The following is a 24677-nucleotide window of genomic DNA, read 5'->3' on the forward strand; positions in this document are numbered from 1 at the left end:
GTGTCCAAACAAATTTTAAGATTTTTTGTTCTAGTTCCGTAAAAAATGCCATTGGTAATTTGATAGGGATTGCACTGAATCTGTAGATTGCTTTGGGTAGTAGAGTCATTTTCACAATGTTGATTCTTCCAATCCAAGAACATGGTATATCTCTCCATCTATTTGTATGATCTTTAATTTCTTTCATCAGTGTCTTATAATTTTCTGCATACAGATCTTTTGTCTCCTTAGGTAGGTTTATTCCTAGATATTTTATTCTTTTTGTTGCACTGGTAAATGGGGGTGTTTTCTTAATTTCACTCTCAGATTTTTCATCATTAGTGTATAAGAATGTCAGAGATTTCTGTTCCCTCTTGTTTATTCAGCTGTGCCTGCCTCATCACTGATCCACCTCATAAAGCAAGCACCTCTAGTGTGCAGAGTGGTATCTATAGGTCACAGGTTTGGCAACATAAAGCCCTGTGTTCAAATTCTAGCTCTGCTTCTTACTAGCTGTGTGTGTGTGAGATTGAGAAAGTTTCTTAATAATAATAACTCCTATTTGATTGGCACCTAGAAAGTGTTAGACTATGTTCTAGGAAATTGACACTAATACCCACAGTATCACCGCTAGGATCAGGAAAGCTGAAGCACAGAGTATGTCACCTGCCCAAGTTTATGTGGCAAATAGGTGTCAGAGCCAAGATGCAAGTCCAGCATTGTGACTCTGAGGTCTTAATGAATCTGTTTATCTTACCTATAAGTTAGGAATGACAAGATTTGCTTCGAAAGCGTTTTTAAATGAGATTATGTATGTAAAGCAGCTACTGTAGTGAGCAGAACATAGTAGATTGATTCTGGATATCAAGGGCATTGCTTCTCTTGAGGGTCTGAAGTACATCTGTTATTAGAAACTCATCTCCAGTGACTCAGAACATTCCAGAATTTTCTTGGTTTGTGAAGTAGTCAGCCATTTATTTAACACATATTTGCTGAATGACAACCACATGTCAAGCATGAAGTCCCAGCTGATACAAAGTCTGATAGAGAAATGGGCAGCATTCTGTGAGCTTCTGGGACTCAATACCCAGTGAAGAGTGTGCCCTCAACTGACCTAAGCATAAGAATCACTTGGGATGCTTGTTAAAAATACAGCAATAACCTCTTCATCCTAATGTAATAGAAGTAGCTAGGGGAGGCCTGAGGATCTGTATTTCTAAAGGGTCATCAGGAATTTTTTTGATCAGATAAGTTTGGAAACACTAGATTCTAAACCCAATGTCTTTTCTACCTTGATTGCAATTGACATTATCTGTTTCTTTAAAAAATATCCCAATCTGGACTCCACTTGTGATTTATTTAAACAGTTGATTTTTTTAAAAGTCCTCAGAGACAAGCATGTCTGAAAATCACTGCTCCGACAGAATATCTCAACTCCTAGAACTTGAATACAGACAAGGAGCCCCAGTCCCATAACTCCTCCAGGTGGAAGGAGATACAGGTGGGCGCTAATTTACCTGGGCACGTGTCGATGTTGATGCAACTAGATGTCCATAGATGTGAGTGTTTGGCCTGAGGATATTGGGAGCCTTGGGAAACAATTAAGAAATGTCCAAGGAAGGCTAAGTACTTCCACATATGGTGAATCCACACCTTCCCTCAGGGAATCATCGAAGGACAGGCTCAGGCTGGCTTGGCTGGGCTGCTCCTGGAACCAGTGGCCTGGAGCCAGGGGATGGTTCTGTGTCACCTGCCTGGACACCATCATACTCATGGCACGGATACGTTCTGATGATGTAGGGGAAGCAAAACTTTACCTCTCCACATTTTAAGTTTTTAGCTAGGACTCTTTAAAAAAAAGATTAACAGGAGAAAATCAGTTTATTAATGCATGCAGCACACGTCACTCTAAAACAAAGAGTAACTAAAAGCCATGGCCCAAGACTGTGGCTTATATAACATCTTCAACAAAAAATGATACATTTGTAGAGAAATGACAGGACCAAAGAAAGCAATTTTAGGCTTCCAAGGGCAGTAAACTGTGGGAAGGTAAATAAATGGGTGGGAACTAATGGAGGAAGGTTGGTTTGCAGATTTCTCTGGTGCCATCTCTGGTCTCATGAGATTCTGTCTCTAGTAAATGAATTTATATCCTGCTTTTAGGCCAAAAGGGGGGAGTTTTTCTGTGTTTGCTGTTTCTTAATTGCCTTCAGCTAAAAATAATTTTTATGTCAAAGAGGCATATTTAAGGTGACATATTCTGACTTCCTTCAGTGGATTAGAGGTCCATGCTTCCCACCTCCACGAAGCTTCTGGGAGGGCCAAATTATAACCTTTGGTGTCCCAAAGTACTAAAAACTATAGCTTTCTGCCTTCCTCCCTTGCCTGCCCATTCAAAATAAATCTTTATTTTTCAAAATCACCTAAAATGCACAGTTGTATCTTCTTTTCAGATTTTCTGGTTATACAGTCTGAAGTTGTTCATGAAGTCTGACCTTTCATTTATTCATTCTCTCATTTTCTGGGCTTTGCCTGGAACACATGGATCTTACACATTAGGAGATCAGTAGATCTCATGGGAGAAGAGAGGGTGGGGTAGGGAACAGGACTCACACAAAAAAATCCAAAAGCCCGCCTCCCCCAATTCATGGATCCATCTAATTTTAGGGCAGGAAAAAGGCATACAGCCCAACTTTTCATTTTACGGATAAAGGACTGAGGTGAAGGGACTTGCTCAAGATGATAGATCTATTTAGTGGCAGAGCTGAAACTAGAACCCACATCTCTTCTTTCCTGATTCAGAGTGCTCGCCAGGCTGGGAAAGAGACAATTTACAATTAGCATGGATTCCTGAGCCAGTAAAGAGAGTTCCATATGGACACTCTCTAAGCAGAAGAGTGTCCTTAAGCTAATGTTTTGGAGCAACATTCCCCAGATGTAAACAATGATAATAAGACCAATAAGACCAATCATTTATTGAGCATATACTATATCTAGCCAATTTATAGGCAGAATGGAAAACTATTCTCATGCTAGAACCTGCTAAATATTAGATGGGTGAGTGAATGAATTGTGAGTTAGTTAATAAATGAATGGACAATAAATAAATAAATGCATGAAAAATTCATTTGCACTTGTTCATAGAAGTGCTTTGTAGTACTCATGTCATTTATATATGTTTTGTCTGCTTTTTCAGAATGACAACTTCCAACAGGCAAAAACCACATTCATCAAGTAGGCTGGGGGTTTCTAATTGTAGGAACAAAATTTTCCACCATTTGTCTTTCCTTAAATACAATTAGCTGGCAAGAGTCTCCCAAACTCTTGCCAACTAGTCCCTGGGCTTTCTCTCCCCCTCCTTTACCTGAGATGTGTAGGATCTGACATCCTTCATCATTAGTTACTACAGGGCAACTATGTCCCTGAGGATGCACTGATGAGGATGTGTGTACTCACATATTCACTTCCCCCAAATATCCCCTCTGAACCAATGAATGCATTGCAGACTGGGGCCAGGACACAGACAATGACATGAAGCACAGATTTATTAGAGGAAGAAATAGGAGGGAAGCTCAGGATGGGGAGTTGGGGTAGGGAATGAGGCAGAACCTGTGCTTTAGCCTCTGGTGTCCCCATGAGTCAAGGTGGAAACCCAGAAGAAGCCCAGATTATTTTCTTGCTTTGGGACATGGATGGGGCCATAGCTGTGGCCAAACCGGAGGCTGGAGAGGCTGAGGTCTCACTCATGTTCACCTAAGATAGCAACAGAGTGGGGTAGAGAAGAAGACTGGGAGCAAGGGGGTGTGTGGGATAAGGGGCTCAGTGGGAAGAAATCCAGACAATGTTTCATTGGACCCTGGGTAGGAGGAGGTGGGAGAGGAGAGCAAATCCTGGAGCTGGGGGTGGAGGGAGGAGAAGCAGGAGGAAAAGAAAGCTGCTTCTGGTAGCCTGGATGGCAGGCAGGTATATCTTGGTCCATCCTTACTTCTGTTTACTCTTGGGGGCTTGCTGGGCTGAGGGACACTTCTGCTGGACTGGTATGGGTGTGCCCTTGGGTGGGCATTGCTTCTTGGCCTGGGGAGCATATGGATGCTTGGTTTTGGGTACACATGTCTCCTGACATTTGACAGGCGTGGCTGACAGAGCTGCTTCACCTGCTGCTGCTGGGCCATCTGAAGTGGGCACTGCTGCTGCTGCTGCTGCCAGGAAGACATTGCTTCAGGAACAGGTGAGCCTGGAAGAAACCCAATCCAAGGCCACAATGAGACCAGCTCCATGCATATCTTCTCCCTTCTGACTCCTGAAGAGTGTTTTCTCCACCAGCCAAGGGTGTGGTAAGTGATTAATAGCTTCAAGTTGACTAATGGATTGACTCACACACACCCATTGCGATCTTCCTCTCTTTCTTCCTTTGTTTCTGCTGCCTGATTTCCTATCTTCCTTCATCTTCCTGTAGACTCTGGACCCAATTGAATACATAATTTATTTCTTAGACTTAACAGGAAATAAGTTGGGGTGCTAAGCTGAGGATTAAAAGGTGGCCTAGATATTTTACTAGATCAAGACATGAGATCTTTGCCAATGGGTTGGCAATGCCAACTGTCTACCTTGGGAAGTTCAGACAATGAGTGTGGGTAAGGATGGAAAGGCATGAGGAAGAGGGCAGGAGCAGATTCTGTCTTAGAGGGAAGAATCATGGTGCGTAAGTGATGGGGCTGGAGTAAACCTGTTCTGGGAACTCAGAGGCCTGAATTCTAATCCTGGCTCTATCCCTGACTTACTATGGGATGCAAAGGCAAGTCATTTAATGTAGTTGGGGGATAGTGGTTCTAGCCCTCCATGGAAAATGGGGGAATTGAAGACCAAAGAGATCACTGGAGGTAAGGGATTATAGGAGGATGTTTCACCAAGAGGAAAGAGCATTGGCCAAGAAGGCACAGGTGTGGGTTCTAGATCCAACCCTGCCACTCACCGGCCAGGCTCATCTCTGGGAAATCTGCCTCTTCTGGACCTCCATGCCTTTGTTTGGAGAATACTGATATGGAAGGTCTCTGAGGCCTTCCCAGCTCTGACATGCGTCCCTGGTTTTCTTTCTAGGCACGTTCCTGATCTTCTAAGCTCATGCCTATAAATGGGAAGTATAGTTTCCAGGTGGCAATCATGATAGAGAGGCATGGGAGCTGCATAGCATAAAATACAATATTCAAAATACCAGTTTCTGTAAATCTAAAAGCAAAGTTTGAGAGAGCTTGCTAGTAGGGTTGAAAAGGCAGAAAGGGCATGAGAAAGTTTTGGAGGAGGCTACAAAATGCTGCAGCTCTGAATATCTCCCCTCAATGAGAAAAATCCTCTTGCCAGGGAATCAAACCCAGAATCAGGAAATTAGTCAGACCTAGCATTGGTGTGGAACAGAGATTGAATTTCCTAAGTAACAATTAGTGTGACATTTCCTTAATTGTCATGAGGCTTACGTTACTTCTCTGGTTACCCAAGAATAGGAGAGGAGCTTAGCCTAGTGGCTCAAGACAGTTCAAGGAGTAGAAAAGGGCCCAGCAGATCCCAGGAGGACGAATCCATTACCACTTACCAGAGGTGCAAGCCAGACCCTAGGAGAGGCAGCTGAACACAGGCCCACATCAGCTACTCCTGGGAACATTTTAGGGGGCCCCAACCTGCCCCAGGCACCTGACGTGGCCCTCATTATCACCTTCCAGGGAATTCCTCACCCACTTCTCCTACCTGCACTTCCTCCATGACTTGCTTTCCTGGCCTGTTTTGATGAAAACCACCCACCAGATATTCCAGCAATCCGGGTCCCTGACTACCTGAGCTGATTTCATCCACCTAGGTGTCTAGTCAAACTCAAGGACTCAAAGTCTTTTAAAAATAGAACATATCTGAAGCTCTGTTTGTAGACTGAGAGTTATAAGAAACATGGAGGAAGGAAGAGGAAAACAGGGAAGGAATATGAGCTGGGAGCACTTCCAACAAAAATAGGATATTAATGGTGGTGAAAGAGGGTGGGCTAGAATTTGGTCTCTGTGGTAGAGTTTCCAGATAAAATATAGGGCAACTAGCTAAATTTGAATTTCAGATAAACAGAATTTTCAGTGTAAGTATGTCTCAAATACTGTAGGAGACATACTAAACAATTTCTTGTTGTTTATCTGAAATTCAAATGTAACTGGGCAGGCTGTATTTTGATTTGCTAAATCTGCCAACTTTACTCAAGGACTTATTCAGATGGGAGAAAGGAGCCCTGATCCTCCCTACACTTGACCTCCTAGCCCCTGGGGTAGGGAAACGGTATTATGGGAGGCTGGTTCATTTTTGGACCACTGTCCCAAACCTCAGGATCCAGCTGACTAGAGGCCATTGATGCACTGATTTCTATCATTATCAGAGCAAAGCGTAAGACTGCCTGAGAAGTGATAGAAATACCTAAAAGAACCTTCAGAGCATTTTCCATACCCCTTGTCTTATTTTAGCATCATGGCAATTCTGTCAGGTCATGCAAATCTGATTTTATAGTCTAAAAATTTAGATCCAAAGAAGTTCACTGACTTGCTCAACAACATGTAGCTAGCAGTGGTGGAGCTGGTGAGGGGCCTGGCCCAGGGCTCGTTTCCATTGCATCACAGTAAAATGGACAGCGTCCCCACCATGAGCAAGTGACTGTCACTGGGTGGGGACCATGACTAATGATCTTTCTGAGCTTCCTCTCATCTATAGACTGAACAATGATCATTTTTCAGGGTTAGCCTCACTTAAATGGTAATCCTTTCCTAATTTCTTGTGCAGGCTGGGCTTCCTCCTGCACCTCTTCCCAAGCCTAGCAACTTTAAGAATGTAACATTCTGTGTTCCAGATTCCAGGTCCTGCATTCCATCTTCAAGACAAACACCTTCTCCACCTATGCCCCTTTCCCCTGTTCCCACTCCACTATGCTCATACTGATGCAAATTCTCCAAAAGGGAAGCATGGGATAGGATGGATTTGGCATGGACACAGATCAAGGTGTTCTCCCGCGCCTGGCACATAGAAGGCATCAGTGTACGTGTGCTGCTCACGACGGGGTGGATTGTGCCACCTGTCTGTCACCCACACAGCTTCTCTGGAATACACGTTACTCTTTATTTTTCCCAGTCTGCTCATTGGCCTCTTACTTTGTCCATCAACAACTCCTGCTTAGTTTGGAGAACTCTATCTAGTGATCAACCGTGTCTTATAACACAATCATCACCTCAGAGGATACTCCAGGGGTGGCCTTTATAGAGAACATGGCTGGAGTTGAGGTGGCAGTGTCCTCTAGGTCATAAATCTCTAAGAGTCATTCAAGCTCATATGCATCTAACACGTTAAACTTTTCAAAACTCTGGCACCCAACTTCCCTCTTGGCCACAATATCCTCATTTTATAGAGGGAGAAATTAAGACTTGGAATGAGGACATGCTTGATCCAAGGTCACACAGGGTTAATGTCAAAGCCAGAGTTGGATCACAGGTCTTCTGACTTCATAGCAATTTTCAGTCAGCTGAAGTGCCTGCGTCACTGGGCTGCTTTCTACCAGGGGCTACATTAATGACAAAATTAAGAAGCTGGTTCTGGTGGTCTCCATCTCTTGTACAATTCCCCTATACTTTTTCCTCCCTGGCACACACCAGGCTCTCTTTCCCACCAAGCCTGTCCACCCTTCTTCCTCTGAGACCCTAACTCATCCCTCTCCCCTACACTGCCAGGCACAGGTGCATTTTTATTAGTCATTAAACCTTATAAAGCACCTCTGTATACAGTTTTCACAATTCTCTATGAAGAAAGCGAACTGTATTATTAATGTTATAGATGAGAAAAGTGTGGCTCTGATGGTAGCTGGATCTGGAATCCAGAAAAGATGGCCCACCCAAGTCTCTGAAATCTGTAATGGCTTGTTGCCAGGCACCCCAAATGGCTGGGGGATCGGAATGTTCTTTCAAAGGAGGGGAGACTTCCTGGCACCCCTCAGATCACCCCCATGTAAACAACTCCTCCAGGTGAGGAGGTCCCTCAGAAGCTATGTGGAATGACGACTCTGTAGTGTCTGCTCCCACCCGCACCTCCCCAGCCTGGCCATGGGACTGTTGCCTGGTCAATCATGAGTCCTGCATCTGTTCTCTCAATTCAAAGGACCATACTGTATTGAAATCAGGAAGCCAGGCTCTGCATCTTGCCTCTCTATGGAGCAGACACCTGAGAGCAGGTATGCCCCTGTGACTCCATCAGGGAGGGAGGGCACAGGAAAGACTCATTTCTGAAGGCGAGTCAAAGCTTGAGAAAGCCCAGCCCCACCCTGCAGACAAACAATGGGGTGACCGGGCAGCAGAGACATGACACTGGGAGGGGACCATGCCAGAGACAATGCTAATCATCTAACTCTCCATCTAGACACATTTTCATGAGGGCGCTTTTGTCTCTAGGCTTTGCGGGAAAAGAAGGGTTGTTGATGGCTCCATCTGGAGACACATGAAACATATTTATCACATTATTTCCAAGAATGAAACAAAGTAAATCAAAAAGGAGAGCTCTGGGTTACTCATGAGAGGCTTTTAGGAAGGGAGGACTGTCCTTGTATAGAGGACATAGGAGGTTTGGAGCTGCCAGCATTCTTGTATTTTAGCTGCTAATCCAGTAAAATAAAAACTTAAAACCGAGCAAATTGCACCTTATTTTAAAAATCATAATCATGTGGTATTTGCTTGATCTTAATTTCTGCTTGATACTTAACCAGCAGTCATGGCTTAGAACATTTCAATTTCGAGTTTACCACCGCTAATTACTTAACAATCTGTCAACAAACACTTTAGAAGATGCTACTTAAAGAGAACTTGTGGCCTTTTTTTCTAATGTGGGAAATCCATTTGCAACATGAATCATTTCCCCCTTTAATTTATCGGTTTGCAAATAAGATGCTCAGATCCTAATGTGAGATGTTCTGTATCATAGTATTAAAGGCAGTCCCATGGAGAGAGAAGAGTGAGAGGATGAATCTCGAGAAAAGTGAGATTAGTTTATCTCCTCCCTCCACCCCTTGTCCCCCTATGATATGTTTCTAGAAGACCCTCCACTGTCTTAGGAGTTATGTAAAGAGGGAAATAAAGTCCTGGACCTGGTGAGAGGCTAGTTCCAAAGGAACACCAATGGACTCACCTGTGGAAGTTGAAGACTGGCTGTGGAAGGGGAGGGGGTGCGTTGGCAAAGCATCCATCTCTGGGAAGAGGGCCAATGTCTGCCTCTTGGGAGTCGAGTGGTACCGAAGCACTAGTCACCTTCTCCTTGGATGTGACACAGTGTCCTTAGAGACATAGGGAAGGAGCCAAGGGAGTAAAGAGATAGCTCTACTGATACTTGCCCCTCACTCCCTGTGAGATGTTGGGCACATCCCTTAACTTGTCTGGGCCTCAACTTTTTTGTTCTCCAATATGAGACGATTGGCTAAAATTTCCTCTAAGGTCCCATTAAAGGCTAAGATCCTGTAAACATATGATTAGGTCTGGGAAAGCAACCTCATTTCATCCCTTCGAAATCAATAGTGAATTGAGAGCACTGAGGCTGAGTTTTGGCTCAAATGGAAAGACATGCTTAAGTCCAGTGCATGCTGAGTAGTAGCCAAGACAGTGACTCAGGTGTGTGTGTACGTGCTGTGTGTGTGCTGTGTGTGGATATGTGTGCACATGTGTGTGAATAGGTGACTGTGTGCGAATAGGTGACTGTGTGCAGGGGTGGGATGCAGGAGCAGAGGGGAGGGGAAGGCGAATGGAGGAGCCAGCCTGAGCTTACACAGTACACAGCAAGGAGCATCTGCCTGTGGGCAATTGATCTTTTCCTCCAAATGATTTTCTGTCTGTGGTTGGGAAGCTAAATAAACCTGTTCCTCACTCTAGCCACAGGACCATGTGCCCAACCACATGATACATCAGGCCCAGGCAGTTAAAGCAGAGTGCCACCTGCTGGGCTTTCCAAGCCAGTGCAACTATTTCCAATTTTAGCAGAGTTCCTCCCTCAGAAATCTGGTTCAGACCCACAGGGTGGAGGCTTCAGATGCCAAGGTGACCCTGGTGATCATTTCACTTCACTTTACAGGCAGAGAAACTAAGGACCTCAGCCAGTATGTTTTCTTCTGACAGCCTTTCAAGCTGGGCTACAATACCCCTAGAAGGAGGGACCAGCTACTTCTCCTTTGGTGCCAGTACAATTCCAAGTTTCCCTTGCTGGTTAAAGATGGTGGTGGGGTTCAAAGAAGACAGACTGCTTTGGGTAAGTGCATGGGGTGGGGAACAGGCAAGGACTCTGTGTGGCTCAAGAAAGCCAACCTGGATGGAAGGTGAGAGAAGGTTCCTTGCAATGGCTTCCATTTACTGAACAGTGACTACATAAAATGCAAGACTCTTTACGTTTTTGTCCCCAGTCTCTGCCGGAAAAGCACTACCTTCATTTATCAAATGAGGAAACTGAAATCTAGAGAGGTTAAGTAACTTGCCCGGAGTCATGTAGCTGGTAAATGGTGGGGTCAGAATTCAAACTCATGTCAATTTGGTTCTAAGACTGAACTTTGCACTGTATCATGCCACCTCGCCCCCAAACCATAGACTCTCCATGCCTCTTGACTGCATCCTTCCTGCACAGGGACTGTGGATAGACAAAGTTCAGCATGAACTGGCCACATGGCATGGTTCTTTCAGGGAGTCAATAGACTACAGAATGAGGGCTTGCTGAGCAGACACCAGGTGTGTGCAGGGAGCAAAGCCTCGACTGTAGATGGCCCCAGTCACATGTGAAACCACTGCCTCAGAACATCATGCAAGTCCTTCAGTGATGCAGCTTACATTGATGGAGGACCTATCAGTGCCAAGCCTTGTGTCTAGTGAAGAAACAGGTAGTGAGTGGGGCAGGAATACAAGTGACTGGTTGATTACAACAGAGAATGATACTCTCCAGCCAGCTAAGGGCAGCACTTGAAGGAAGCCGTACGATATTTAAATCTCCCCTGGGGGTCAAAAAAGTCTTCCAGACAAACTGATATAGAGCATGGACCCCTGCCATCTTTTCCCTTTAAGAATCACTACTCCAACAAACCACTTTTTCAAAAGAGCAGGGAAGAAGTTATGAAGCACAGGTCTACCTGTGGAAAGCCTCAAAGTACTGGAATGCGCCCCTGGATTGTGAGGATATGGGGACCTCTGGCCCAACCTGGAAGTAGAAGGAGCTTGTAATCAGCTGCATGTGTTCCTTTGTTGACACTTGCAGGAGTCCTGAGTAGATGCCTGGCCTCGCTCACCTCTTTACAAGGTTGCTGGTTCCTGCTGTCTGATTCTGTCTTTTCTACTTTCCCTTTCTCCATGGCACCCACTCTGCAACCACAGGTCACCAGCCCCCTGGGATAGCAAAGCCAACGTTATACTATGAACTACCCCAGTCTGTTCTAAGGAGTGTAAAAATGAGCATCTTTAGAACCAAGACTGATTTTACAACTCTCCCCACAGGGGCCCAGTTTTAATATAAGACATGATGGGTAACCAGTAGGAAAGTTTATTAAGATTATGATAGCTGGTGGCACTTTCCTGGCTATCCACAAAGAGAATAGCATACATTGCATGTACACAACACACACACACACACACACACACACACACACACATACTTTGCAGGGAGCCAAGGCACAAAACCTCCCATCCTGACCTAATGCAGAGAATGGATAAGGATATTCAATGAAGACTTGAATGGAATGTGGCTGACTGCTATCAATCAGCCTTAAAAAACCACAAGCTAATCTCTTACCCTCTCACAACAGAGAAGCTCTAGCTCTGTGCACATCTTGCCATTCTCTCTATTTCCTCAAGGTCACTATGATCAAGAATGAGGGCTCCTGGCCAGTTCCACAGAAGCCAGAATGGAATGTCTCAGCATTCCAAGCATTCCATCAGACATCACGCGGAGTTCTGTCTACCAAATACTGTACCAATGCAAGTTTTCAGCCTAGCCATCAGGAGAGAGTAGAATTAGCCAAAAGGATGAGCTTGCATGAAAGACACACATTTTGAGTCCCAGCTCTTCAGCTACAAGCTGTGTGGTCTTGGACAAAGTTTGTTACCTCCTTGGGCCTGCTTTTCCTCATTTGCAATAAAGGAATTTTTACCTTTTACAGTAGTAACGAATACTATATAGGATAAGGGTGTTAAAATCATAGTTTAGTGCCTTGCTTATAGTAGTAAAGCTCACAGCTTTTAAGTATAAACATATACATATTTATATTTATTTTAAGTATCTAATATTTAATTAAATATAAATAAATATAAATAAATATTAAATATATTGAATATTAAATAAAATATATTAGATATTAAATATATAAAATAATAAAATATTTAGTTATATTTAAGCATATTTATTTTATATATGTATATAAAACTGGCCCCAGACTGTATGTGTGTATTGGTTCCCTGGAGGGAGGCAATTTACTCCTAAGGCTGAGGAATCTTAAAATATAGATGCGGATTTTAGCTAAGCTTGCTCTGAGCCTCTGGGAGGAATCCATACAAAACGTTCTGGTATCTGGGTGGCCCCACCCCATCCTTACCTCTTGACAGGTTTTCCATGACTGTGACTAGTTAGGAGAAGAAGAGATTAAGTAAAGATTAGAGTGAGTCACCTCATATTGAGTCAGCATGCAAAGGAAGCTGAGAAAGACTCCAGCAAACCCGACATTGTCACGGGCAGGTAAAGAAATGGAGACCTGGGAAAAGGAAATGACTTGCTCAGGATCAGGCAGGTTGCCAGTGGCAGAACCAAGGCAGCAACTCAGGTCTAGGGACTCTCTGTCCATTGCTCTTTATATGGAGCTATATTTAGTGCCTACTAAAACAGATGGAAGGTGAACCTCCTTGTTGCATCAGCCCTTGGGGGCAGAGGAGACTCAAGCCCAAGGGTGGCCTGGAGAGCTGAGGACACAGACAATGGTTTCCTTAATATGTTGCTGAAGAGAGAGATGGAAGCAGAAATGTCTGATACCTGACAGTAAAATTTCCAGAAGACAGAGGGCTAAATAACAGGAGCTAAATACAGAGGGCTAAATACCAGGGAGTTGAGGGGCAACGGTGACAGTTCTCTGCCCCTGGACGGCCTGAGACAGTGCTTACACACACATACACACACATGAACACACAAACACACACACACACACTAAGACAGAAAGCATCCCTGTGACCTAGGAGACTTCAGCAGAATTGGGAACAGGACAAGCCCACTGTCTCTTCTGTGCCAGGCACCAGTAATGGAAAACCAGGCCAGGGTCCGTGCACAGACATGTAGGGGAAGGCAGAGCAGAACCAACGGGGCTGTATCCACAGACAGGGCTCCGGAAAAAGGACTCCTGGTGGCTGGAGCTAGAGCCTCTCTGCTGAAACCTATCGCCAGCTGGGGATCCCCTGGGGCACGGCAGGGTGTGTGCCGAGCATCTGGGACACTGTGAGATGCCCTCACATTTCCAGGGGGCTTGTGGAGGGGGAATGAGGGAGGGGCAGACCTCCACTGCCTGTCGGAATCTCTGCTTGAGTTTCCAATTCAGGCCTTGAGTATGAGTTATTCCCATTTTACACCATAGAAATGTTACGTTGGCTAAGGTTACTTAAGTAAAGAGTGGAGAAGAGAGGATTTTTTTTTAACATCTTTATTGGAGTATAATTGCTTTACAATGGTGTGTTAATTTCTGCTATAAAACAAATTGAATCAGCTGTATGTGTACATATATCCCCATATCCCCTCCCTCTTGTGTCTCCCTCCCACTCTCCCTATCCCACACATCTAGGTGGTCACAAAACACCAAGCTGATCTCCCTGTGCTATGCGGCTGCTTCTCACCAGCTATGTATTTTACATTTGGTAGTGTATATGAGTCCATGCCGCTCTCTCACTTCGTCCCGGCTTACCCTTCCCCATCCCCGTGTCCTCAAGTACTTTCTCTATGTCTGCGTCTTTATTCTTCTCCTGTCCCTAGGTTATTCCAACAATTTTTTTTAAGATTCCATATATATGTGTTAGCATATGATATTTGTTTTTCTCTTTCTGACTTACTTCACTCTGTATGACAGACTCTAGGTCCAGCCACCTCACTACAAATAACTCAACTTCATTTCTTTTTATGGTGGAGGAATATTCCATTGTATATATGTGTCACATCGAGAAGAGAGGATTTGAACCCAGCTTTGCCAGCCTCCAGGATGGGTGTGTGATCTTTTTCTTGCACCATACTACATTCTAGGGAATTTCTTTGTTTGGAGGATGTAACTATATTCTTCCCTGAGGAAGGCACACTTCTTTGGAAGGCCTCAGTGTCATACCCTTCATCCAGCTATCTTTGTACATGGAAATTCACTCAAGGTCAACATGCAGATATCCTGGTGGAATGTGGCTGAAACCTGGGGAAGGGTCTGGACTGTATGCTCTGGGGCCATGCTTATGAGCAAGAATGAGAATGTGAGCATGTGTGTTGGTGACTGGGGTGTCTGTGAGTGTGTGTGGGTGAGTGAAGATGTATTTCAGGGTGATTGACAGCATGTGATGGTGTGTCAGTGTGTGGTGTGTCACGGCCTCATGTGAGGGGTCATGAATGAATCTATGTGGGAATATGAACTTGAGTGTTGCAGAGTGAGTGTGCACAGGGCTGAGTCAGGAGGTATGCACAGGTGTTGCTGACTCCATCGTTAAAATGTTAAAAGAACTTCTGTAACAGGAGGCTACTAGGATCTGAAGCAACTCCCCTGTACGACAGTGCGCCTGTCCCCACCCTGGCTCGCAGCCAGCTCAGTCCTACAGCATGGAAAAGCTGGGAGGCTGACACCTGTCACAGCCGGGGCCTCTGGGATGCTGCTCCAGATTCTGTTCTCAATGGTCAAAGTCAGCCTCCACAATTGCAGAATTTTTGTTGAATAATACCCCTGTGTGTGTCATTGATACGAGCATGTATCCCTGTATAAACACATGTGAATGTGTGACTGTGTGAACGTGCTGCTTCTGCCTTACCAATGGATCAGTGGTCAGCAGGGAGGGCCAGACAAATGCTGGTCCCTAAACTGATTCACATCCTCTTCTCCACCTACTCCTTCCAACTCTGTAGATACTTTTCAATGGTTTGGCTTAGATTAGCTGAAGAACTCAAACCCAAATATTTCAGTAGCAATGCCTGAATAACTAGAGAACATATGAACATCAGCAGATCCATGAGTTTTCAGTGTAAAATCCTATCAATCTTTACTGGCCTAAGCCCTCACTACCCAGAACAGATTTTCTGGGGGTGGAATCTGCTATCTCAAGCATGAATTATGTAGTATTGCTTTTACCAACAGAGGACAGAAGGAACGGGTACTCTAGTAGCCACAGGTACAATGAAACACTTTTTCTGGGCATTTGGAATGGTATTGTTCCCTGACTTTCATTAGCATCACTCTTTCTCTTTCTCCAAGACTCTGTTGCTCATGCACACACAAAACAAAAACACAAACACACACACACTAAGGCAGAGGCACCACTGTGACCGAGGAGGTCTCAGCAGCCTTAGGCACAGGCTAAGCCCACTGTATCTTCTGTGGCAGGCATCTGTGAAGGAACACCAGGTCGGGGCCCGTGCACGGACATGCAGGGGAAGGAAGAGCAGAACAAATGGGGCGGCGTCCAAAGACAGAGCTCCAGACAAAGGACTCCTGGTGGCTGGAGCTAGAGCCTCTCTGCTAAAAAACATTGCCAGCTGGGGATGCCCAGAGGCACAGCACAATGTGTGCCAGCATCTGGGTCGCTGAGACATGCCCTCACTTTCCCAGGGTGCTTGTGTTGGGGGGATGAGGGAGAAGCAGGCCTCCAGTGCCTGTAAGAATCTATGTTCAAGTTTTTAATTCAGGACTTGAAGTTTGAGCTATTTTCATTTTACAGCTTAGAAAGGTTATGTTGGCTAAGGTTACTTAAGTAAAAATTAGGGAAGAGAGGCTTTGAACCCAGCTCTGCCAGGCTCCAGGATGTGTGTGTATTCATTTTCTTGCACTATACTACCTTCTAGGGAATTTCTTTGTTTGGAAGATGTAAGTATATTCTTCCCTGAGGAAGGCACACTGCCTTCGAAGGCCTCAGCATCATCCCCTTCATCCGGGGATCTTTCTGCTCGGAAATTCCCTCAAGGTCAATGGGTGGATAATCTGCTGGAATGTTTCAGAAGCCTGCAGAGGGTCTGGACTGTATGCTCTGGGGCCATGCACATGAGCAAGAAAGACAATGTGAGCATGTGTGTTGGTGCATGGGGTGTCTCTGACTGTACATGGGTGAGTGAGACATATTTCAGAGTAATTGACAGCATGTCAATCATGTTGTGTCAGTGTGTGTTGGCCTCATGTGAGGGGTCATAAATGAATCTATGTGGGAATATGAACTTGAGTGTGTGAGAGTGAGTGTGCACAGGGCTGAGAGTCAAGCGGTACGCACAGGTGTTGCTGACTCCATCGTTAAAATGTTAAAAGAACTTCAGTAACAGGTGGCTCCTAGGCTCTGTGCCCTGCCGGCCTGCGTGCCTGGTCCCACCCTGACAGGCAGCCCACTCACTCCTACAGCATGGAGAAGCTGGGAGGCCGATGCCTGTCCCAGCGGGGGCCTCTGGGACGCTGCCCCAACTTCTGTTCTCAGTGGTCAGTGGAAGTCTCCACACTTGCAGACTTACGCTGAATAACAGCCCCGTGTGTGTCATTGATATGAGCATGTACCCCTGTATAAACACGTGTGAGTGTGTGACTGTGTGAAAGTGCTGCCTTTGCCTTACCAACGGATCAGTGGGTTGTAAGTTCTGGAAAACTAGGTTCAGGCTTTATGCTTCTTCCAGCCACTAAGATGGTCAGAACACTTGCCACATTGCAAACACTACGGACTAGGGTTCGAATCTCACCTCCACGACGTGTAAGTTGTTGTTACTGTGAGCACATAAGGAGCTTTGCTGCACCTCTCAAGGGAAGAGAAAGACATTCTTCAATAAGATGGTGTCCGTGTGTGTGAGCGCTTGTCACATGCCGTGCCCTCTCCATGCTTCCTCAGCATATGAGCCTCCTCCGGGGGCATGGTCTGCCTCCAAAAGACATGGCTGGCTGTGTACACTGATAGGGAAAAGTCACTGTCGGCCAGAGCTGCCCAGGACTACCTCAAGAGCATGATCCATCTTGGGCAGGTGTTACAACAGGGAAGTTTCTGGAAAAAAAGGGCAACAACAAAATGGGATGAATATGCCTTGGTTGAAATGTCGCTTCCACCTGTAAACTCCCCTCAGACACTTTGCTCTACACAATTGCTCCTTGTCCAAGTCCCAAGAAGTGCCCTGTCCCTCACACCTTGGTCTTACTAAAGATGTGGAGCCCATGTCCTCAGGTTGGTGGTAATAAATGGAGGGGCATGCTTTTCCATCAGAAAGTGGAGTATAATTGTAAAAGCAAGAATTAACATTCATCTAACATTGCCTATGTGTTACATCCTACTTACTACATATTTACATTGTCCCATTGAATACCCCTCTGTGTCAAACCCAGGAGGCAGGTATTTTTCTGCCAACTATATGGATGAGAAAAAGTGAGTCCTAGGGAACTATGAGATTCACCCCAACATAAGGGTAGATCAGGCATCAAAACTCAGTAGGATGGTGATAAAAGAAAAATCCCCAAGATTGCCCGCACATAACCACATGTGCACACATCCAAAGTATGATCATTAGTGGGGGATAGAATTAAGTGAAGCCCAGAGAGGCAAAATTAAACCTTCTCTTAATCCGCTGAGTGAGGGAGGGTGAGGAAACAGAGAGTAAGAACCCAAAGGAGAGTTCTTGGGGAAGGTCATGTATGCGAGGCAAGAGAGGAACTATTTGGAGACTGTGCAGACTGAGGTATCTGAGGGTGGGGAATTGGTTCAAAGTGCTCATCATTTTCAGGGAGTCCACTGAAGGTGTCTACAGCTTTTCAATGCATTTGGAATGTCATCCTTGAGTTCTGGTGAATGCAACACTCTGTGGGAAATAATTACGACACGTAGGTCAGGAAACTGGAGGCACCCTCCAGCTTTCTATGGTGGTCAACAGGTGTGGGTAGCTGCAGAGGCTATGTGCTCTATCCACCATGGACAGGGGCTGGAACGCAGAAGGCCTAGCCTCCTGAGAAAAGCTGGCACTAGAGCATAGGCTGCTGCTCTACGCATTCCCGGAACGCACACCTCTTTGCCTACCAACAACCCACTGTCCTTCCATTCTAAAACCGCCTTCTAGAGGTGTTCCTCCCGGACAGACATTTTCTGGGAGCCTTGTGGTGGATGACATGATTACACAGATGGCAAAGTTCTCCTTCCTCCCTGAAGAGCCCTCAGTGTTCTCTCTCTGTTTCCTCTGAATTCTGAGGGAAAGGAATGAAGTATCTGTAGCTTCCAAGTCAGCCATGAACTAGACGTCATCTGGTAAAATTGTCCTCTGATATCTTGAGGGTATCAGCTTGGTCTTCATATGGGGATTAAACCAAGAGGTCAGGACCCCTGTGTGTGAGTCTGTGCTTCCCCAGCACACATCACATTCTAAGCAAAGGGAAGGGAGGTACTCACCAAGGATGCAATGATGCATTGCTGATGGGGATGGATGGATCAGCAATGGATACATAGATAGGTGGACAGAGCCTACCTGAAAGGCATGAACAAAGATGATGGAAGGAGAGATCAGCCAAGCAGGGAAGCAACACTAAAACCTATGCCTTTAGCTAATTCTGAATTCTACAGGGGCTACAATCTATGTTGGGGATACGTCACACTTTTAGTTTATGTGATACTTGGTTCTGGCTCATTTTGGATACTTCTGTGGGTTTTCAGTGATTCCCTTGTAGCCAGGAGGCAGGTGTAGGAAAAGAGAAGCAAAGACCTCAATTTGTACACTATATTGTGAGAGAAGGATTTGGTCGAAAGGGATGTGTGTAGTGGATGTATTAGAAAGAAGCAGTTTGGCTTACCTTTGGGCCTGAAGTTTCATGTTCCCCTAATGCCCGAAGGATTTAGGGAATGGAAAGTAAGAGTGCAGTAAGAGAAATATTGTCCAGGAGAAGCCTAACAACAGTGAAATGATTATCATAAGGTTGAGAGGCTGGGAAGTTAAAAAACTTTGACCTGGCATGGGCTGCTGGACGAATCACCCAGACTGGCCCTGGAATCTGATCTCCCAGGGTTTCAGGCCTCATGTGTCCTTCCCCTTCCACTTAGAGATTCCAGAAGGAAGAGGGATGCCACAGGGCAGGGACTAGGGTGAAAAGGTTGATACAACATCCGTCAAAGGATGAAACGTATCTTAAATAATTCCCCAATTAGTGTTCCGTCTGGGGCTCTGATCTTCACCAGCTGAGTGAATTTGGGCACTTTACATCCTTTAGCCTCAGTTTCCTCATCTGCTCAACAGGATAACCCCATTCTGCATGTCAGCTGAAAGGCTTCTTTTGGACAACATGTGTAAGCATGTGCACACTGTTGGGCGCAGAATAAGGGCTCAACGATGGTTGGGTGCTCCGTGGAGTCGGGCTCTGAAATTTGGGGCAAAGCACACTCTTAGAAGTAGGGAGCAGGTCGTTGCCACATTTGAAGGCAAGTAGTGGCACTTGTTACCAGTGTCCTAAGACCTTGACTGACAGAAATGGAAATAGGCAAGCTACTCCTGAGGACGACACGTTTCATTATCAGACCTGGAATTTAGGCACAGCTCAGCTGAAAGCCCTACAGTATCCCTAGATCTTGGGAATTCACGCTGCAGCACGAGAAGACAGCCTTGGAAATCAATAGTGTCTCCTTAGGGACTCAAGGTAAGAGAAGGCTATGCATGGGATCAGCACCAAGGGAAACCCAGAGGATGCCAGGCCTTCCTGGAGAAGAACCCTTTCTGACTGTTGTCACTCTGGCAGAAGCAACTCTGGTAGGCTTGGAGAGAGATTTCAGCTCAAGTCCCTAGTAGCAGAGAAGAAACGCCACGTGGGGCAGGTTACCTGAAATAACTAATAATTCATCAAGATGTAGTGAGCTCACACAATGCACAAGCGCTGGGAATCGTGGTCAGAAAGGAGGGCCAGAGCCTCCCTGGTCCCTAAATTGCTTCACATCCTCTTCTCCGCCTACTCCTTCCAACTCTGGAGTTACTTATCAATGGTTTGACTTGCATTAGCTGAAGAACTCAAACCCAGTTGTGGCAGTAGCAATGCCAGCGTAACTAGAGAAAATGTGACCATCTGTCGATCCATTAGTTTTGGTGTTACATCCTGTCCATCTTTTCTGGCCTAAGCCCTCACTACCCAGAACAGATTTTTTGGGTGTGGAATCTGCTAGCTCCAGCATGCATTATGTAGTTTTGCATCTACCACCATAGGACAGAAGGAACATGTCCTCTAGAAGCCACAGGTACAACTAAACGCTTATCCTGGACATTGGGAATGGTATTGTTCTCTGAGTTCCATTAGCATCGCTCTTTCCCTTTTTCCAAACTTCTGACTCTCATATACAAACACACACACACACACACACACACACACACACATACACAAAGACAGAAGGGACAATTGGGACCAAGGAGGTCTCAGCAGAACCTGAGCACAGGCTAAGCCCAGTGTATCTTCTGTACCAGGCATCTGTGATGGAACACCAGGCCGGGGCCAGTGCACACATATGCAGGGCAAGGCCGAGCTGACCCTCTGGGACCGGCCGCATCAACAGACAGGGCTCCGGACATAGGACTCGTGGTGGCTGGAGATAGAGCCTCTCTGCTGCAATCCATCAACATCTGGGGATGCTCTGGGGCACGGCACGATGTGTGCCCAGCATCTGGGCTGGTGAGAGAGGCCCACACATTCCCAAGGTGCCTGGGGTTGGGGGATGTGGGAGGAGCAGGCTTCCAATGCCTGTCAGAAGCTCTGTTCGAGTTTGTAATTCAGGCCTTGAAGTTTCAGCTATTCTCATTTTACAGCTTAGAAAGTTTATATTGGCTAAATTTACTTAGGTAAAAAGTAGGGAAGAGAGGTTTTGAACCCAGCTTGCCAGGCTCCAGGATGAGTGTGTGTTCTCTTTCTTGCACCATAATACCATCTAGGGAATTTCTTTGTTTGGAAGATGTAAGTATATTCTCCCCTGAGGAAGGCACACTTCTTTGGAAGGCCTCAGCATCATGCACTTCATCTGGGGATCTCTGTGCTTGAAAATACTCTCAAGGTCAATGGACGGATAATCTCCTGGAATGTGGCAGAAGCCTGGTGAAGGGTCTGGACTCTACGTTCTGGGGCCATGCCCATGAGCAAGAATGAGAATGTGAGCATGTGCGTTGTTGCCTCTGTGTGTGTGGGTGTGTGAAGATGTATTTCAGGGTGATTGACAGCATGTGAAGGTGTGTCATTGTGTGTTGTGTGGTGGCCTCGTGAGGGTTCATGGATGAATCTATGTGAGAATATGAACTTGAGTGTTGCAGAGTGAGTGTGCACAGGGCTGAGAGTCAAGAGGTACACACAGGTGTTGCTGACTCCATCGTTAAAATGTTAGAAGAACTGTAACAGGTGGCTCCTAGGCACTGTGGCCTGTCCACCTACATGCCTGCACCCACCCTGACAGTAGCCCACTCTGTCCTACAGCATGGAGAAGCTGGGAGGCCAACTCCTGTCCCAGCGGGGGCCTCTGGGACACTGCTCCAACCTCTGTTATCAATGGTCAGTGGAAGTCTCCACACTTGGAGACTTTACGCTGAATAAAAACCCCGTGTGTACCTTTGATATGAACGTGTACCACCGTAAAAACACGTGTGAATGTGTGACTGTGTGAACGTGCGGCCTTTGCCTTCCCAACAAATAAGTGGGTTGTAGGTTCAGGAAAGATGGGGTCAAGGCTTTATCCATCTTCCAGCCACTAAGACGGTCAAACCACCTGCCACGTTGCAAAGACTATGGAAAAAGGATCGAATCTCACCTCCACCACATGTAAGTTGTTGGTAGTGTGAGCATGTAAGGAGCTTTGCTACACCTCAGCTTTACCTCTTAAGGGCAGAGAAGACATGCTTCAATGGGGTGGTGTCCGTGTGTGTGAGCGCTTGTCACACACCGTGCCCTCTCCATGCTTCCTCAGCATATGAGCGTCCTCCAGGGGGCACGGTCTGCCTCCAAAAGACATGGCTGGCTGTGTACACTGATAGGGAATAGTCACTGTGGGCCAGAACTGCCCAAGACTGCCTCAAGAGCAGGATCTATCGTGGGCAGATGTTATTACATGGAAGTTTCTGGAAAAAAAAAGGGTAACATCACAATGGCATGATTATGCCCTGGACAAAATGTTGGTTCCGCTTGTGAAAACCACTCAGACGCTTTGCTCTATGCAATTGGACCTTGTCCTTGTCCCGAAGATATGCCTGGCCTCTCACACTTTTTTCATAATAAAGGTGTGGAACCCATGTCCTCAGGGTGGTGGCAATAAGTGGAGGGTCTTGCTGCTCTGTCAGAAAGTGGAGAATAATAATAAAAGCAAGAGCTAACATTCATTCAACATTTACTATGTGTTACATCTTACTTCATATTTATTTACATTGTCTCATTGAAGACACCTCACCATCAACCCCAGGTGGTAGGATTTTTTCTGCACACTATACAGATGAGAAAAACGAGGCCTAGGGAAGTATGGGATTCAGTGCATCATGAGGTGGATCTGTATCCAAACCGAGTAGGATGGGGATAAAAGAAATTCCTCATGTTGGTCCAGACATAAGCAAATGTGTACACAACCTAAGTATGATTATTAGTGGAGGAGAAAATTCAGTGAAGCCCAGAAAGGCAAAATTCACCTTCTGTTAATCTGCTGACTGAGGGAGGGTGAGGAAAGAGAGAGTAAGAACCCAAAGGGGAGTTCTTGGGGAAAGTCATGTATGTGAGGCAAGAGAGGAGCTATTTGGAGACTGTGCGGACTGAGGTATCTGGGGGTGAGGAATTGGTTCAAAGTGCTCATCATTTTCAGGGAGTTCACTGAAGATGTCTACAGCTTTTCAATACATTTGGAATGTCATTCTTGAGTTCTGGTGAATGCAACACTCTGTGGGAAATAATTACAACACATAGGTCAGGAAACTGGAGGCACCCTCCAGCTTTATGTGGTGGTCAAAAGGTGTGGGTAGCTGCAGAGGCTATGTGCTCTATCCACCATGGACAGGGGCTGGAATGCAGAAGAGCTAGCCTCCTGAGAAAAGCTAGCACTCGCAGCGTAGGCTGTTGCTCTACGCATTCCTGGAACACAAACCTCTTTGCCTACCAACAACCCACTGTCCTTCCATTCTAAAACCTCCTTCTAGAGGTGTTCCTCCTGGACAGACATCTTCTGGGAGCTCTGTGGTGGATGCCATGACGAAACAGATGACAAAGTTCTCCTTCCTCTCTCTAGAGCCCTCACTGTTCTCTCTCTGTTTCCTCTGAATTCTGAGGGAAAGGAATGAAGTATCTGTAGTTTCCAACTCATCCATGACCTAAACATCATCTGCTAAAATTGGCCTTTGTTGTCTTGAGGGTCTCAGCTTGGTCTTCTTACGGGGATTAAACCAAGAGGTCAGGAACCATATGTGTGAGTCTGTGCCTCCCCAGCACACATCACATTGTTAGAAAAGGGAGGGGGAGGTATTTAGCAAGGATGCAATGATGCATTGCTGGTGGGGATGGATGGATCGGTGATGGATAAAGAGATAGATAAATGGAGCCTAGCTGAAAGGAATGAACAGAGACAATGGAGGAAGGAGAGACCAGCCAAGCAGGGAAGCAACTCTAAAACTTCTGTCTTTAGCTAATTCTCAGTTCTACAGGGGCTGCGACCTATGTTTGGGATAATTCACATTTTAGTTTATGTGATGTACCGTTCTGTCTCCTTTTGGGTACTTCTATGGGTTTTCAGTGATTCCCTTTTAGCCAGGAGGCAGGTGTAGGAAAGAGAAGCAAAGGCCTCAATTTATGCACTAGGCTGTGAGAGAAGGATTTGGTCGAAAGGGATGTGTGTAGTGGCTGTTATTAGAAAGAAGCAGTTGGGTTACCCATGGGCTGAAGTTTCATGTTCATGTTTAGGAGAACCCTAAACTGGAGAAAAAATGGGGGCTCTGACTTTAATAAAATATTGACAGTGGAAATGTGTGCTCATTGGATGTATGATTTTTACATAGAATGGATCCTATTACACATTTGGTTAGCTTGAAGAAACTCTGGTCTTTTCTTTTACCATTGGGAGAGTTTTTCAGGCCCGGTCCTCAATTCATTTTGACCACACGCCCTTGGAGTGTTCTCTGAATTTCCATTTATTTGTCTCGACTCTACTCTCTAGCTCCTGGCTGGGTATCACTTACTCTTTCTGTGGCTCCGTTTTCTAGTCGGGCACCATCTCCCCCTTTCTCCAAGGGCTCCTCTCATTCTCCAGGGATGTGGCGATGTGCCCCACGAGGGAGACGAGCCCATCTCTTTCCTCACCCTGGAAGGACCATGGAAAATGTCCCTCAGCTCAGAAGTGCATCTCCCAGTGCCTTCTCCTCTACCTGAACCCTCATGCCCAGACCTCAAAGGGCACTGCTTTGAGGAGCAGCAGAGAAAACATGCAGGGATTCACAACTGCAAGATGACTAAAAAATCCACAGACACAATCATG

The 24677-nt window shown here is 45.8% G+C and overlaps 1 protein-coding gene across 1 annotated transcript; it reads right to left on the minus strand.

Annotated features, from left to right (window-relative positions):
- Nucleotides 1–2801: 2801 nt before the first annotated feature.
- On the minus strand, nt 2802–5544 carry LOC102976871 (small proline-rich protein 4). Its single transcript, XM_055084309.1, is given in 3 exon segments — nt 2802–4112; nt 4115–4213; nt 4952–5544. Coding segments are annotated over 3 exon segments (354 nt in total). The 5' UTR covers nt 5055–5544; the 3' UTR covers nt 2802–3960.
- Between the last annotated feature and the right edge of the window lie 19133 nt (nt 5545–24677).

This window comes from Physeter macrocephalus, chromosome 4 (assembly GCF_002837175.3).
Source record: "Physeter macrocephalus isolate SW-GA chromosome 4, ASM283717v5, whole genome shotgun sequence".
Classification (NCBI taxonomy): Eukaryota; Metazoa; Chordata; class Mammalia; order Artiodactyla; family Physeteridae; genus Physeter; species Physeter macrocephalus.